General features: G+C 47.1%; 1 protein-coding gene across 8 annotated transcripts in view; it reads right to left on the minus strand.

Moving 5' to 3' along the window:
• PRKDC (protein kinase, DNA-activated, catalytic subunit) overlaps nucleotides 1-17,740 on the minus strand; it is a 150,533-nt gene that overhangs the window by 83,271 nt on the left and 49,522 nt on the right. For all 8 annotated transcript variants that reach the window (XR_012327131.1, XM_033843199.2, XM_033843197.2 and 5 more), the window contains 9 exons: nucleotides 11,665-11,759; nucleotides 10,187-10,286; nucleotides 8,921-9,054; nucleotides 5,043-5,294; nucleotides 3,177-3,400; nucleotides 2,402-2,610; nucleotides 1,971-2,103; nucleotides 1,390-1,548; nucleotides 455-658 (listed from right to left, as the gene is read on the minus strand). Coding sequence is in view for 7 of the 8 variants with exons in the window: in XM_033843199.2 (XP_033699090.1) it covers nucleotides 455-658; nucleotides 1,390-1,548; nucleotides 1,971-2,103; nucleotides 2,402-2,610; nucleotides 3,177-3,400; nucleotides 5,043-5,294; nucleotides 8,921-9,054; nucleotides 10,187-10,286; nucleotides 11,665-11,759 (1,510 nt within the window). In the remaining variant the exon portion in view is untranslated. The remainder of the gene's footprint in view (nucleotides 1-454; nucleotides 659-1,389; nucleotides 1,549-1,970; nucleotides 2,104-2,401; nucleotides 2,611-3,176; nucleotides 3,401-5,042; nucleotides 5,295-8,920; nucleotides 9,055-10,186; nucleotides 10,287-11,664; nucleotides 11,760-17,740) is intronic.

Consider the following 17,740-nt stretch of genomic DNA (forward strand, 5'->3'; position numbering starts at 1 on the left):
AATGAGAAGCCCGCGCACCGCTACAAAGAGTAGCCCCCGCTCGCCGCAACTAGAGAAAGCCCGCACACAGCAATGAAGACCCAACACAGCCATAAATAAATAAATAAATGTATTAAAAAAATATATTGATCTGCACAGGTTCAATCTGAGGGGGCAAAGGGACTACAGCAGGAACACGTGGGAAATGAGGACTCAGCCTCGAGACCATGGAAGCCATGAACAGGGAGGACTGCGGCACATCAGGACCAGCCGCGGCCGGTGGGAATGAAAAGGCAGGCCGGCCTTTCCAGGGATGGAACCCGTACCCCCTGCATTTGAATGCGAAGTCTTAACCACTGGACCAGCAGGGAAGTCCCTCACTTTGTTTTACTGATGTATTATTTCAGGCATACAGCAACCCTTTTATAAGCATTACTAAAGAAAATATACTGTATTAAAAGGAAAAATCCATTACCATTTTGGGATTATCCACAGATGATTTCATGAGCTCCAATACAGCAACATCTAGATTTTTCAACAGTTCAGTGTTGATTGTTTCTGAGAACAAGCTGTAGAAATACTGTCCGTGAGAGAAGCTGATGATGTTCCTCTGGGACCCTCCTGAGGATGGCATGGACACCACCGCCGTGTCCAGGAGAAGACCCACCAGGTGCTCACACTGTAAAGAGGAAAGAGAAGGGCTGTGGCACACGACTCCCCGGGCGGCTGTGAGCTCCGACAGCAGAGAACAGAGTCAGCAGGGGCCTGGTCCTGGGAGGCCTGGGTTGGTCTAACTGTAGGCGTTCAACATGGCTCCACTTTCCAGGTCTTACTTTGGGCGAGAACTCTCTCCCTGACCCACGTGTCTCCCAGTGCTCCACAGAATCTCGTGGCTGTGGCTTTGAGGGGAGAGTCTAGGAAGGCTGAGGATTGTTTGTACTCAGTGGACAAAGGGGCACGAGAAGGGGAGGTGGGTGCATTGCGGAACCACAGCTAGAGAGACTGTGAGGCCAGCCCTGCACAGCTCAGAAGGCCCTGAGCACTTTGTGGGGTGTCTGGAATGCTCCTCCAGGGCCTCTCCCACATCAGCCTCTGAAGAGTTGCCCAGGATGGAGGAAGCAGAGGCCACTGTGTCAACACAGGTCGGCTTTGCAGTCACAAATTGCTCTCTGCCTGAAGGCCTTTTGGAAATAAACTGGGATAGACAAAACTTCAGCTTAAGAAGGTCATTCTACTCCTTTTATATTAAAAATAAAAAAAAACTTTTAGAAAGTCATCTCTGGTAAATCAGGTAAAGTCCTTTTGCAGCTAGGAAGTTACCCAGCTAAATTCCCGTTTGCAGAGACGCTGCATGTGAGTGATGCCCGACATCACTGGGACCGCACACGTGCACACAGCTGTTTTTCCTACCTGTCCTCCACAAGCAAAGGCCAACTCCAGAAGTCCATTGGCGAGCCGCTTGCAGCTGGGGTCCAGTGAGGGCAGGCACTGCCCTTCGACTCCAGGTGCGATGCTTTTATAAACCAGGGAGAGAAGCTTTGTGCCGAGAGAATGCGGCTGATCTGCAGACTAGAATAAAGCAACACTGAAATACCCAACAGTGAGGTATGACATAGAAAAACACAATCTCACACCTTTCATTAATACAAATCCACGCTCACCAACACTGACCACTGCCTTCCAACTGTCAGGGACACTTTCACGCACCTCTGACTCCCGGCCACACAGGCACAAGAGCAGCTCGTGCCTAAAGGTCTTCAGAAGGTGCTGGAAATATTCAAGTGGCCTTTATTTTCATTTTACATGAATAAACTTTTACACTTACTGTCATATTTACACTCTAGGCAACACTGCCATGTGTGGAGCAAGTATTTCTCTAATTTCTATCTCGGCATGCTCTGTACGTTAACCGATATTTTAAAAAGGCTATAAATAAATCGACAACTGGCATAATGAGCTAAGAGAAACGTAAAACAAACTGGCACAGTTACCTGCGACGGCGCCATAACACGCAGAAAGCCAGCCCTGTGAAGCTGCTTCCAGGCCGACACGACGGACGCCAGCTCGGCCCGACTAGCGTGAGCGTCCAGGCCATAAAGGTCAACAGTGCAGAGCTCCTCAATGCTGGCCGTGCAGGGAAAACACAAGGAAACCAGGTGAGTGCCGGTCTCATGACGTTACAGGACACTGAAGACTGTGTGCGTCCTGCTGCAATGTATTTACTAGCTTCCCGGTGCCCCAGTCCACCGCAAGGTCCTGGACAGCAAACCCAGGTTAAGCAAACTAGGGTGCGTGCCAATGCCGCAGGGACCACTCGGTGCCACCCGCAGGCTGTCTGCTGCCCTGAGGGCTAAGCCATGGAGGGGCCTCTGTGCCCCGCCCTCACCCCCACCCCGCCCCGAGGCTGCCCTGGAAGCCCCACCTCCGTGTCGTGACCTCCTCCCTGAGGCATGCCTCCAGCGCAGCGCAGTGCGGGGACGTCTTCAGGGCCTTCAGAAGGCCCACGCACACACTGGGGAGGTGGTCCATCACCGGGAAGTCCCCGACGTTGAAGCCCACGCTCGAGGGCGCACACAGTGTTCTCACCAGGAGCTTCGTAAGGTCTGCGCTGCACGAATCCTTCCCAAGGAGCTGCACAGACACACCCATCGGTCAGCGTTGGGACTTTCACCGCAGTGGACGGCCCAACAAGCGGGAAGGATGGGGTGGGGCTCAGACAGCACACAGTTCAGGCTCTGCGGTCCCTAGGTCTCCGCCACGTGGACCTGACTGCCGTCACGGCGGAAGAGCAACCGTGGACCACACGTGGACAGGAGGGCCTGGAGGTGCCCCAGAGAAACCTTCACAGGGTGGCGCCGTGGGCTTCCAGCCCTGGCAGAGGCAGGGCCTGGCGCATAGCAGGCGCTGAGCGGGCACTGACGGGATGCGGGTCTCAGCCTCACAGACACATCTACAAATGCTGGCTGATGCGCATCTCGTCAGGCAGGTGCTTGATCACAGCATGACACACAGTAGCCAATGAACATCTAGGAAAACTGTGTCTTATGTGCACAGGGAGAATCTGAAGCACATGCAGAGTTTTATCGTTATTTTCAAGAAGAGACAACTCCTATAGCAAGGGAAAGTTCTAAGAAGGCCAGAACCACCAGTGGGTAGCCAAGCACAGGCCCCTTGATCAGGGCAGCGGGCGGGCCTACCTTCCAGCTGTCTGGGGAGGTGCCAAGCAGCGTTGTGGAGAACTCCAGGACCCGGACCACCACCGTGCATTTGCTGTAATTGTATCTTTCTGCCTCCTGTGGGCTGGGTCTGTCACCTGCGGCCCCGGCACCAAAGCACTTTTCTGCCGCCGTGATATCATGCAGAGCAATGCTTTCTAAGAAGAAAGCCACTGCTTTCCAAAGTGAAGACTGTGTTTCAGCACCTAGAAAAAATTGTATTAAAATGTTAACATACACTTCCTTCTAAACCCACTAAGATTAACGTAAAGTTCCGTCTTTAAGTATAGGTGTGATATACTTTCAGTCAAAATTTTAAAAGTTTTAATAAAAGCTGAATAAAACAGCACTTATTTCTTCTCATTTCAAAACACCACCTGAACAGAACTCAACTGCAGACTCGTACAGTAAGAACACACCTACGGAAGGTTAGGTCTTGGCTCTCAAACACTACCATGGGACCATAAATTAACATGATCTTTCTGAAGGGCTATTTGCCAAATCGTACTAAAAGCTTAAAAACACGTGCACACCAATTTCTATCAAAGGCTTAAAAGCTCATATGCTTTGATCCAGCACTGAAATTGTATCCTCGGGAAATAATGGCAGAATTGCAAAGATGTGCTTTGAAGATGTTAATTTTAGCATTGTTCTTAATAATAAAAAAATAGGAGCAGCCTAAATGTCCTTCAGAGGGCAACGGAGAGACACGCCACGGCAGTGGCCTTTACGCAGGAGGCTGCGACTGGCGTCCTATGGGATCAATTTCAGATCAACTCCCCAGCGGGTTTCTCCCAGAACTCGCGAGTGTGAGACACGCTCCGCCACAGGAAGGACGGACATGCTGTTCTCCACTCCGCAATCCGAGCACAGCTCACCGTTCTGGGGTAAAGGCAGGGGACACGTGACAACAATGGTGCACAAGCCAGGGGAGTGAACAAAGGTGGCGGCTGGTTAGGTCCTCTAGGGGACGGCTTCCAGGTCTTTGTTCTCCTTAGATTTAAGGAAGGCGATCAAACTGTCAACTGACAGGTCATTATGTATTCAAAAAACTGGGAGAAAATGTGTTCAGAACTGCATTCTCAAACACCAGAGACCCTGAACCCAACAGGCCAGGGGCCGTCTGACTCCTCCCAACCCCGTCACCTCTGACAGGCCTGCGGAGAGAAGAGCAGGCCCTCTGCTCAGACGCCGCCCCGGCTGGAAGGGAGACCCCCCCGCCCCGCCCCGCCCCCCCCCCCCACAAACAGTCATGCAAAGAGCACAGCCCATTCTGAGGGCAAGTCTGAGGCTCCGCCCACAGTACGGGGCGGCAGGAGAACGGCCAGCTGCTCCGAGAACCCTGAAGCAGAGAGCACACCTGCCAGGCGACAGCCAGCTCCAGGTGCTGCTTCCCAGGGGACACCATTCCCAGAGCCAGCGCCTGCCCTCGTGGGCCACCGGGGGCCCCAGGGGGACAGAGCCTGCCCAGCACTCACATCCCACCCGCCTGACGTCCTTTGCAAACAACACCGTCACTACAGCACTACAACAGAGAAGCTCCAGGGACAGAAAGATGCGAGAAAACTAAAGACCCGCTCCACAGAGACATGGCACAAGACCAGAGGGCCTCAGGAAAACCTCAGAAGGTTACTTTGCACAAGGGTCACTGAGAACCTGTGCACAGGGCAAGAAAGCAGCACAGACTCCGGGCGGGGAGCCCCCCACCCTCACTGTGAGCTCGGAGACGCAGGCAGAGCTGAAGAAATGACACCCCGTGATCCTGTCCAACCAAAACCCCACCCATCTTGGCCCCGGCATGGTTCCAGGCAGAGCCGGACGGTGCTGACCCAGGGAGGCTCTACCCACCCAGGAGCTGGGCGGCACCAAGGGTCCCTGCGCCCAGGAAGGTGTTGTAGCACTCCAGCGCAGCCAGCAGCACGTCCATCCACTGCAGCGTGGCACGCAGGCTGAACGGCCCGCGCAGCTGGCGGAGGGTGGGCTGGGTGAGGATGCCGGCTGGCGGACCGCAGGCTCCTCCGCCCTCAAATGCGTTTATGAGGAAGGAAATGCCTTCCTTCTGGATCAGGTCTCTCAGCCACAGGGAAGGGGATTTGTTGCCTTAAAAGAGAAATAAGATTAAAACACACATATAAATCACTTTCATGTAGTTAAAATCACTTGATCTAATCACTGTACCTAATTAAAAACAGCATCTCCCAATAATAAGAAACAAAAATTAAAAGTGTGGTATGCTAAAAATGTAATCAGACCAGAACAAGACAGGCAATATCACAATATTTCAAATAGTTTTCCATAAATGTCCCACATAAACGACCTACCAGTGCACTGAAATTCCAAAATGATCCAGGATAGTCTTATTTTGACCACAGCACTCACAACTTGCTCACTGTACTTACTGTCAAGAAAGTATTTCCACCAAAAGCCATTCTCTTCAGTTTCTTTAAACATTATTAACATAGTCGGATACCACCTGAATACCTATAAACTTCATACTCTTTCTCTTGCCTTTTCTCTTGAAAGTCATTATTGCTTTTTTTACGGAATAAACACAGAGCAGTCAGACACTCCAGCCCCTCTGCCTGTGCCACTGGCGGCCGCGGGGACCAGGCCTCGCCAGGCTGCTTCCTCGTCCACGGTGAGACGCACACAGTATCTACCTCTGAGGTTGTCACCAAGGCGAAGTGAACTGAAGCAGTTAATATCTGAAAAAGCACTTAGAATAGCATCTACCACGTGGTAAGTGCCGTGCTTATTAAATAAAAGAGTCAAATGATCTGCTTTTGAAAAGATATTTTTCTTTTAGGTATTAATCATTTTCTAAATTAAAGAAAAAAACATTAAAGTGTATTTTGTATGCTCTGAAATCAGTGGCTGTGAAAAGGTCAAGTCATTCTGACCCTAATGAAGGTACAGAAGAATCCAAAACAGTAATGTAATTCTGATGCAAAAGAAGAACTGGGGGCTCCCCTGGTGGTGCAGTGGTTAAGAATCCACCTGCCGATGCAGGGGACGTGCGTTCGAGCCCTGGTCTGGGAAGATCCCACGTGCCACGGAGCAACTAAGCCCATGAGCCACAACTACTGAGCCTGCGTCCTGGAGCCCGTGCACCACAACTACTGAGCCCGCGCTCTAGAGCCCGTGAGCCACAACTACTGAAGCCCGTGCGCCTAGAGCCCGTGCTCCACAACAGGAGAAGCCACCGCAATGAGAAGCCCGCGCACCACAACGAAGAGTAGCCCCCACTCTCCACAACTAGAGAAAGCCTGCACGCAGCAACAAAGACCCAATGTAGCCAAAAATAAATAAATAAATAAATTTATTTTAAAAAAAAGAAGAAATTTTTTTTTACTGTGTCAAAAATACCTCTCACAAGCTATATAAGTAAAAGACTAGTACCATGTTTTCAGGGGTTGTTTTAGAAGAAATATTAAACTTTCCATTATTTTCACTAAGAAGAAATGAATAAAACTGTAACCATGAGTGAAGAACACTACTATATTTAAATTCTACGTCGAATGCTAGCTAAGAGCAGCAGAAGAGGACGTGCAGAAAGGAAGGACCTGGGCAGACAGGTCTAGAGGGAAGCAAGACAAGCCGAGGATTGGGGGGGGGCCCTCCCCACTGTGAGGTGGTCTCTGTCTCTCTGCCTCTCCACCCAATCCGCCCCCACTCCCCGGTGTCGGCATCGGAAGGCCCCGACACGCAGCGGGGACACACCTGCACCTGTCATAACGTCCCATGGGTCTGGGTGTCCACATACCCGGCCCGACCACGCACACGGTACTACTGCAGGACACGGGACCTTGAAAATCACAGGGGCAAAGTCAAAGAAGAGGGCAGACACCCCACTGGAAGACACAGAAGAGGTGAGTCACGGTGGTAGCAGGGCAAGGTTCACCAGTACTCAGCATCCTGTGCTTACTAACAAAGACCACTCTGAGAGGCAGAGCGCTATTACTTCCCTGAAAGTATGTAGCAGGCAGCTACGAAGAAGAGCAGCGGAAACGTCTGCGATCAGCCAAGCTGACGCCGCTGGAACCGCGGGGCCTGCAGCCAGCAGTGCTACCTCCGCAGTCTGGGCCTTAGTTTCCTCTAAAAATAAGGAGAAGATGCCCCGCCCTCCATCCCATCCACTCTTCACTGACTTCGTTGTGAGAATGACAACAGGTAAAGCAAACTTGTTAACTAAAAGCAGTAAGCGTATATAAAATACTAATAATGTTTTTAAAACAATTCTCTACATTAAAAAACACAAATATACATTTCTACCATATACGTAAAATTATAGTCTAGTAGATAATTACATCCTCTGTATTTATATGGTATACGTAATGCATAGTATGAATACAATCACAACATACAGTATGCAGAATATATAGTATTTAACATAACGCATTCCACAGCATACATCATGTTCGAGCACAACACATGCAGCACCCTTCTAAGTCTCAGAATGACATGCAGTCATTTCCACCTGCTGCCCCTGAAGCAGCCCCGCAGAGGCCCTCCAAGCCCCTTGCTCAAGAGAACCAGCTCACGGTCCGCTGTGTGCGGGCACCTCCTCACCCAGATGCACATGCCCTGGTTCTGGACTAGTGCCCAGTGCACGTGAAGGGGAGCCAGGGCCGGAGTCTGTCCTGGGGCACAGCTTCCCCATGCCTGAGCTACCGAACCCCACACCTGAGCTACCAATACATTTATTCCTGAGAAATTTAGAAATTGTCTCAAGTCTCTTAAGTAGTTTAATGGTTTAGTACAGTAACGACTGAAAAGCATAGGTCCATTGCTTTCCTTTAATACCAAATGATCTGAGATCATTCAGACTTAGGAGTCTGGCAATTCCTTATTAATTACAGGCCAAAAAACACAACTGCATTACTTCATTAACTATTTTTTTAATATATATAACTGTTTTTTTTAAATTTATACTTGGCTGCATTGAGTCTGCTGCTGCACGTGGCTTGCTCTAGTTGTGGCGAGCAGGGGCTACTCTTCCTTGCGGTGCGTGGGCTTCTCATTGCGGTGGCTTCTCTTGTTGAGGAGCATGGGCTCTAGGCATGAGGGCTTCAGTAGTTGCAGCACGCAGGCTCAGCAGTTGTGGCTCGCAGGCTCTAGAGCACAAGCTCAGTAGTTGCGGCACACGGGCTCAGTAGTTGTGTCTTGCGAGCTCTAGAGCACAGGCTCAGTAGTTGTGGCGCACGGGCTTAGTTGCTCTGCGGCATGCGGGATCTTCCCGGACCAGGGCTCGAACCCGTGTCCCCTGCACTGGCAGGCAGATTCTTCACCACTGCGCCACCAGGGAAGTCCCGCTTCATTAACTATTAATAAGATCTCTAAACCTTAATTGAATATCGTGTTAACTACTATGGTCATCCAATCCTTCCTTCTTTCTTTTAAGTGGGACAGAAAAGCAAAGATGCGGAATAAAAGGTACTAGGAAATTCTAAGTTCACCTCTTCTGTATCGTCTAACATCAAAAGCATTTTTTTCTTTCCTTCTATAAATCTTTGAGAAATGTACAGCCATAATTTATCACCTGTCTTACAAATGATCTGTAATGATTATTTTTTGTACTTATTCTTTGTATGTATTAGAACGTACTTATTTTTTATATTTATTAGAACATATTACATTTATCTAAATAATGGAAATATCATGTTTTATATAAGTGCGTCTCTAAACTACTAGCAAAAGTCATTTATAGGGCATAAAGACCATCATACCTGGCAACAAAGGAACAAACTTATAAAAGAGTTCTATGGACTTGTGTCGACATTCTGTCTGGGGCCTCCCACAATTGGAGAAAAGCCACTGGACCACGTCTGATAAACACAAGGGTGCCGTAGGTGGAAAGCCTCTGCATGGAGAATACATGTATTTAATATTCACACTCCAACATTCAGCATTTAGCTGGCCCCAGAGTCTAAAAACCATACATTCAATTTTGCTACCCTGATACATGTAGAAACCATATTTAAAGGCATTCAATTTATTTTTAGTGTATTATCATTAGAATACAATCAAAACGTCACAGGTGAAATAGGTCCTAAATGCTGCCTTCCTTTTATTTTTTTAATTGAGGGAAAATTAAAAAGCATTTCTTAAAAGATCAGCACCAAGTCTTTGCATGTTCCCTTTTCAATGCACTGTAAACTGAAAGGGGGTTTAGGTTCTGAAGTAGTGCTTCTCAAACTGTGGTCCCTGGACCAGCTACATCAGTATTAGCTTGGCAGAAAGGCAAATTCTCAGCCCCACCCTAAACCTACTGAAGCCAATTCCAGAGCAAGGCCCAGCGACCTGTACTGTATGTAACCAGACCCCAAGGTAATTCTACTGCTCAAGTGTGAGCATGAATGACCTGGAGAGATGTCATACTCGCGGCAGAATCTGGAAGAATCAATTTTAAAACCACAGAGGGAGTATTAATGTCCAGTCTACAGGCTATGCTTCTGCAGAGTGGTGGGCGCCAGCAGACACCAGAGCCCCCAGACCCCTGCACAGACCTGGGGGAAGAGGCATGGCACACCCGCACCCCGTCTGAGAAAGAGACCTTGCCGGGATGGAAATGGGAGCAAAGACTGGAAACCACTGGGCAATAAGCCAGCCTTGGTTTTGAGTGGCTTTATTTCATAATCTGCAACCTCATTCTGTCAAAATCCTACTATTTCAATATTTTAGTTCTTACATTTCAAATCTACTCCATAACAAACAGCTCATGCAGATTCCAAGCAAATAATTCCACACCAAATTCGTATTCAGAATTAGTGCAGACAAATGTCTCAGTTACAAAGCTGATTTTCAAGTTGTATCCACTATCCCAACCAAGATGACACCTTAAACAAAGCACTTTCAAACATAAAACTTTTAAGTTACTTTGGAAAATTGACTCTTTATACTTCCACAAATTCCTCCTGGATTCTCCTGTGTTAACTGAGAATTAGTTTTATGTTCGGGGGAAAGAAAAAGAAAAAGGAAGCAACATCACCTACCGGGGACAGCGTCGCTTTTTTGCTTTGTTTAAAGAAACGTGCTTCTTCTCGACGATGCGCCCCAGGTGATCGATAGCATCGCAGCATTGCTGAACTGTACCTGCTCTCAACACAAACAGAGATTGCTGAAGGAGGTCTACAGCTGATCATCATTAACAAAGTAGTACTACAGGCTTATTGGCCTAGTTTTGTAATTAAAAAGGTGATTTTACAAAAGAGTGTTTTTCATCCCTCAAAATACAACACTGCACATCCAAATACAAAACCCATGTTTAAGATCGCAGGACAGCAAGGCACAGCCTTGCGTACAGGTCTGAGATGGAAGGGCTCTGCAGGTGTTACAAAACCCACAAAGCAGGCCAGAGCCCGTGCACCCCGCTGAAGGCTATTATTTCAGGGGGTCAGTTCCTTGACCCGCACTTTTCTCATGTAGGTTAAACTATATTACAGTTAATAATACAGCCACTGCAGGAGAAGAAGAGAAATAAAATAGTAAAACCATCTACAGGCGTCTAGGGTTATTCAGGAAAGGGGCCTCACACAGCCTATTTTGACCTCTGTTACCAAGGAAGTTTTCTTTCTACACTTTTTAACTATGGCAGTGATTTTTTAAAGAGTAAAATTTCATCTACGCCTTTTAGCTATGGCAGTGATTTTAAAAGAGTAAAATTTCACTTGTTGAGAAAATTCCCCTATATACGATGTCAAGATAAGGCAATTTTAAGCTAATGACGGCTGACGGCAGGACTGAATTTTAAGTGTTTTTGCTCATGAGTAGGGCTATCACCATGGAGGACAACAGAGCTTCAATCTGTCAAAAAATGAGAGACACCACCATTTGGCAAGTGAGAGGGGGTCCCCACGGCACCCGCTGCGAGAGCCACATCAGGGTCCACACGCCCCGGGCCAGACGCCCTGCAGACTGAGCGGGGAGATGCCAGGAAGTTTTCCAGCCCCAGAACTCCTGGGTAGTCCCGACAGCTTCTGGACAGAAGTTAACTGCAAAGACGATCATTTATTACTCTCTTTGCCACTTCAGCATATTTCTGACTTAGTATTTTAAAATGACGTCTTAGTTACTGTCAAAATAGCCTTATTACAATTCTGTAAGGAAACCTACTTTCTACCTTCTAGGTGTCATTAGTGAATTCAGAGACAAGGGCCAGCTTTCTTTAGCTCGTGTCAGCTGTGCCCTTTCACTGGAGCTTCACAGCAGGGCTGCCCCACCTGCCCTGGCCAGGATCCCTGACCAACCAGGGGTCAAGCTGAGTGGATGCCAGGGGACACGGCGAGTCGTAGAGGAGGCACTGAAGCCTCTTGTAACAAGCGGGTTTGAGGCAGCAGAGGGCCCCACCTCCCCTTCACTTATCACCCTAAACGGGGATGTGAGGAGAAGACAGCACCTTACGAGGGGGTGACCCAGGCCCCCGCATGGACAGGCTCGCTGCGCACACACAGAGAGCCCGAATGGGACCTACCCAAGGACCTCTCATCCGCATGTGCTAAGGCCAGGCTTTCCACGTATGTAACCAAGGCTTCAAACACAAACTGTTCTACCAGAGACTCTTCCTCCCTGAAAAATAAAGAATATTGAGCCTTATCTGAGAAGACAATAAAACAGAAACAATGACGGGAAAAAGTTATGTTATTAAAGAATACATACCTTAATGAAATTTGTCTTTAAAAATGCCGCAAATCTTTTAAAACATAAAACCTAAAACACTTCTGAAAGAAGAAAACCTGGTCAAAAACAGACCAAGAGGCACGGGCTTTTTTACTGTTACAAGCACCCTCCTCACCTGTGGACCTGCTCACAGCACATAACCTAAAACCTAAAGCCACTGTTCTGACCACACTCCACACACCTCATCAAAATTACATGTAGCAGAAAAGAAGACCTGGTACTACGTCCACATTTTTTTAAATAACGGAATTTTAAAAGTTCTCTACCGGGGCTTCCCTGGTGGCACAGTGGTTGAGGGTCTGCCTGCTAATGCAGGGGACGCGGGTTCGGGCCCTGGTCTGGGAGGATCCCACGTGCCGCGGAGCAACTAGGCCCGTGAGCCACAACTACTGAGCCTGTGCGTCTGAAGCCTGTGTTGCGCAACGGGAGAGGCCACAATAGTGAGAGGCCCACGCGCTGCGATGAAGAGTGGTCCCCGCTTGCCACAACTAGAGAGAGCCCTCGCACAGAAACTGAAACCCAACACAGCAAAAATAAATAAATTAAAAAAAAAAAAGTTCTCTACCTATCCAAAAGTAAGTTAACATCAACAGTCATCTCTGGGCCTTTTACAAGCATATCCGCCACATGTGAACAACTACCTGGACCACAATATCTGTGGACCAACCACTGACGTCACACTCATGGGTAGGTCACAGGCACAGGCCAGCCTCTCCCTGGAAAATCTGTTCCTCAGTGACACAAGACAGTGAATGATTAAGCACACAACGCCAGGCAGGGGCACTAAGGCTCATGGGCGCTCTAGCTGTGTGACCAAGTGCAGGGTCACTGCTCCACCTCTGAGGTGGTGATTTCCTGAAACAGGACCAGAGTGAGGAACCAGCAGGCGCTGGAGGGTGGGGGGGACTGAGAACAGGACCGCACACCGCTGTTTGGTTTGGGAGGACTATCACCCTAATTTTTTAAATTTGAATCCTAGAGGGGGACCCACAAGCTCCAAGTGCCCGCCACGACACCCCACCACACACCCAGATGTGACACTGACACTAAAGGGCATCGCGCTGTGGGCCACGAAGGCGGATGCAGCACAGGAGTCGGAGCGAGGGGCCAAGGCTCACCTGGAAGAGCGACGTGCGGCCAGACCATAGCAGGGGGGTTGGGGTCAGAGTCCCAGGCTGGCTACAGTAGCTTGTATCTTAGATGCCAAAACCATTTGAAGTAGCAAGGAGGAAATGACATGACCAAATGATACTCCAAATCCACGATCCCCAAGGAAAGCTCTCCAAAACAGTTCACGAGCTTGCAGGATGGAAGCACCCTAACTTGTACTTACATCACTCAACACACAATCCCTCGAACACGGTTCCCTCGGGCATCATTTCTCAAAGCCACCCGGAATGTAGTCCAGCAAATCCGAGCATCCGAGAAAGACGGCAACAGGGGAAAGGCAACAAGGCCCAACAGGACGGAGGGGGGAGCGCGCGGGCGCACAGTCGGGTCAGACAGGGTGGGCGAGTGGGGCGGAGAGGAGCTCTCCACCCCGACAGACCCAAAGGAGCCAGGCCCAACGACCCCCTGCGTGACGCTGCCCTCCAGCCCAGGTTCAGCCTGGACTGTCGACTGCGCTCACTGACCCCACGAGAGAATTCTGCTCTGACCTGCTCCTGACACCCAAGTCAGGCCACTGGGGTCTCAGAAGCAGAAACTAAAGGGCAGTCCACATTCTTGGACGGTACTTCTCCCCAATGTCAGTTGTGGGTCCACTTCACACATTTCTAGAGAGCTCGGCTTCCCAGGACTAACGATGGACTTTGTCAACCTAATTCCTTGGACCAGGCTCCTGTCCTCTGAGAAGCTGAAGCCAGTCTCTGTTCAGCAGTTTCCCAGGATCCTTTACCTGACAGTGAAAACACTGACCCAAACTTCCCTGGCCGTGTCTATGCCTAACAGCTGCTTTCCGAAACCAAGAGCACACCGATTAGGGTACATACCAATATACAGAGAATGAAACAAAACAGCAAAGCGAGGGAACAAGTGACATCCAAGTCAGGAGAAGGATTACCTTAGGGCAGGGCGGATCTAAAATACTGATAATGCTCCACTTCTAAAGCTAGGTGGTCAATATGCGGGCACTTCTGTTGCTATTATTATTATACAAACTTTACACATTTTAGGGCTCTCAAATTGAGGCATAACTGACATACGTTGCATCAGTTTCAGGTGCACAACGTAGCAGTTCGCTATTTGTACATGTTACACAACCATCACTGCGAGCCTAGTCAACCTCAGTCACCACACCTACTTACAACATGTTGTACCTTGTGATGAGAACTTTTAATATCTTCTCTCTCAGCAACTGCCATATATAGGATACAGTGTTATTAACTGTAGTCATCATGCTGTGCATTACTCCACCAGGACTGACTTCTTTTATAACTTAAAATTTGTAGCTTTTGATCCCCTTCACCCATTTCTCTGAGCCCCCAGCCCTGGCTTTAGCAACCACCAATCTGTTCTCTGTATCTATGAGCTTGTTTGTTTGCTGTTGTTGTTTACAATTTCATATATAAGTGAGATCACACAGTATCTGTCTTATTCTGTCTGACTTATCTCACTTAGCATAATGCCCACTAGGTCCATCCATGTTGTCACAAATGGCAAGATTTTCTTCTTTTTTCTGGCTGAGTAATATTCGTGTGTGTGTGTGTGTGCGTGTGTGTGTGTGTGTGTGTGTGTGTGTGTGTGTGTGAGATATTCTATATCCATTCATCTCTCAATAGGCGCTTAGGTGGCTTCCATGTCTTGCCTATTACAAATAATGCTGCAATGAACATGGGGGGCATAAATCTCCTCAAATTAGCGTTTTCATTTTCTTTGGATAAATACCCAGGGGTGGAATTGCTGCATTGTATGGTAGTTCTATTTTCAATTTTTTGAGGAACCTCCACACTATTTTCCACAGTGGCTACACAAATTTACATTCCCGTCAACAGTGCACAAGGGTTCCCTTTTCTCCACACCCTCACTAGCATTTGGTATTTGTAGACTTTTTGATGACGGCCATTCTGACCAGTGTGAGGTGATACCTCATTGTGGTTTTGATCTGCATTTCCCTGATGATTAGTGATGTTAAGCATCTTTTCACGTACCTGTTGGCCATTTCTATGTCTTTTTTGGGAAAATGTCTTGTCAGATATTTCTGCTCATTTTTCTAATCAGATTTTTTGCCATTGAGCTCTCTATATATTTTGGATATTAACCCTTTATTAGATATATGATTTGCAACTATATTCTCCCATTCAGTAGGTTGCCTTTTCATTTTGTTGACCGTTTGCTGTGCAGAAGTTTTTAGTTGGATGTAATCCCACTTGTCTATTTTTGCTTTTGGTGTCAGATTCAAAAAATCATCCCTAAGACCTATGTCAGGAAGCTTACCAGACCTACGTCAGGGAGCTTACCACCTATGTTTTCTTCTAGGAGTTTTATGGTTTCAGGTCTTACGTTCAAATCTTTACTCCATTTTGAGTTAGTTTTTGTGAATGGTGTAAGACAGGGGTCCAGTTCTCGCAACACCGTTTATTGAAGAGGCTGTCTTTCTCCACTGTGTATTCCTGGCTCCTCTGTCATAAAATTAATTGACCATAAGTGTGTGGATTTATTTCTGGGCATTCTGTTCTGTTCCAATGATCTATGTGACTGTATTTCTGCCAACACCATGTTGTTTTGATTACTATAACTTTGTACAGTAGTTGGAAATCAGGAAGTGTGATGCTTCCAGCCTTGTTCTTTTTCAGGATTGCTTTGACTTTTCAGGGTCTTTGTGGTTCCATACAAATTTTAGGACTGTTTGCCCTATTTCTGTGAAAAAAGCCATTGGAATTTTGATAGGGATTGCACTCAATCTGAAGATTGCTTTGGGTAGTGTGGAAATTTTAACAATATTAATTCTTCCAATCCATGAGCACAGAATATCTATTTATTTGTGTCTTCTTCAATTTCTGTCATCAATGTCTTACAGTTGTCAGTGTACAGGTCTTTCACCCCCTTGGTTAAATTTATCCCTAGGTATTTTATTCCTCTTGATACAGCTGTAAATGAGATTGTTTTCTTTTTCTTTTTCTTTTTTTTTTTTTTTTGGCTGCGTTGGGTCTTCTTTGTTGCTGCGCGTGGGCTTTCTCTAGTTGCGGTGAGCGGGGACTATTCTCTGTTGCGGTGCGCAGGCTTCTCACTGCAGTGGCTTCTCTTGTTGCAGAGCACAGGCTGTAGGCGTGCAGGCTTCAGTGGTTACAGCACGCAGGCCCTAGAGCACACAGGCTTCAGTAGTTGTGGCTCACGGGCTCTAGAGCACAAGCTCAGTAGTTGTGGCGCACAGGCTTAGTTGCTCCGCAGCATGTCGGATCTTCCCGGACTAGGGCTCGAACCCATGTCCCCTGCATTGGCAGGCGGATTCTTAACCACTGTGCCACTGGGGAAGTCCTGAGATTGTTTTCTTAATTTCAATTTCTGACTGTTCATTATGAGTACATAGACAGGCAACAGACTTTTGTATACTGATTTTGTATCCTGCAATTTTACTGAGTTTATTAGTTCTAACAGTTTTATTGGTGGAGTCTTTAGGGTTTTCTATCTGTAATATCATGTCATCTGCAAATAGTGACAATTTTACATGTTTTTAAACATTCTTCTATACACACAGGTTTCACAATTTAAAAAACTAAAAGGAAAAAACGTATCAAAATACCAAGGGCATTTTTCACAGGACTAGAATAATTTTAAATTTTGTATGGAAATACAAAAGACGCCAAATAGCCAAAACAATCTTGAGAAAGAATAACAGAGCTGGAGGCATCACGCTCCCTGACTTCAGACTATACCGTATGGTAATCAAAACAGCATGGTATTAGCACAAAACAGATGTATAGATCAATGGAACAGAGCAGAGAGCCCAGAAATAAGCTCACGCACTTATAGTCAATTAATCTATGACAAAGGAGGCAAGAATATACAATGCAGAAAAGACAGTCTCTTCAATAACTGGTGCTGGGAAAACCGGACAGCTACACGTAGAAGAATGAAATTAGAACATTCATTCTCTAACGGCATACAAAAAAATAAACTCAAAATGGATTAAACACCTAAGCGTACGACTGGAAACCTTAAAACTCCTAGAAGAAAATACAGACAGAACACTCTCTGACATAAATTGTAGCAATGTTTTCTGTCTCCTAAAGCAAAGAAAACAAAAAGAAACAAAGGAGGCCTAATTAAACCTAAAAACTTCTGCACAGCAAAGGAAACCATCAACAAAACAAAATGACAACCTACTGAACGGGAGAAAATATCTGCAAATGATAAGATGAATATAGGGCTAATATCCAAAATATACAAACAGCTCAAACAGCTCAGTATCAAAAAAACAAAGACCTGAATAGACATTTTTGCAAAGAAGACACACAGATAGCCAACAGGCATATGAAAAGACACTCAACATGGTTAATCATCAGGGAAGTACAATCAAAACCACAATGAGACATCACCTCACACGTGGCAGATGACTATCACCAAAAAGACCGCAAATAACAAGTACTGGCGAGGAAGCGGAGAAAAGTGCGCCTCATGCGCTGTGCGTGGGAATGTAAATTAGTGCAGCCACTGCGGAGAACAGTGTGGAGATTCCTCAAAAAACTAAAAATAGAGCTACCATACAGCCCAGCAATTCCACTCCTGGGTATTTATCCAAAAAACCCAAAAACACTTATTTGAAAAACTACATGCACCCCACTGTTCATAGCAGCACTATTCACAATTGCCAAGACATGGAAACAACCTAAGTGTCCATCAACAATGTGTCCAACAATGGATAAAGACGA

Source organism: Tursiops truncatus, chromosome 17 (genome assembly GCF_011762595.2).
Source record: "Tursiops truncatus isolate mTurTru1 chromosome 17, mTurTru1.mat.Y, whole genome shotgun sequence".
NCBI classification, from domain to species: Eukaryota; Metazoa; Chordata; class Mammalia; order Artiodactyla; family Delphinidae; genus Tursiops; species Tursiops truncatus.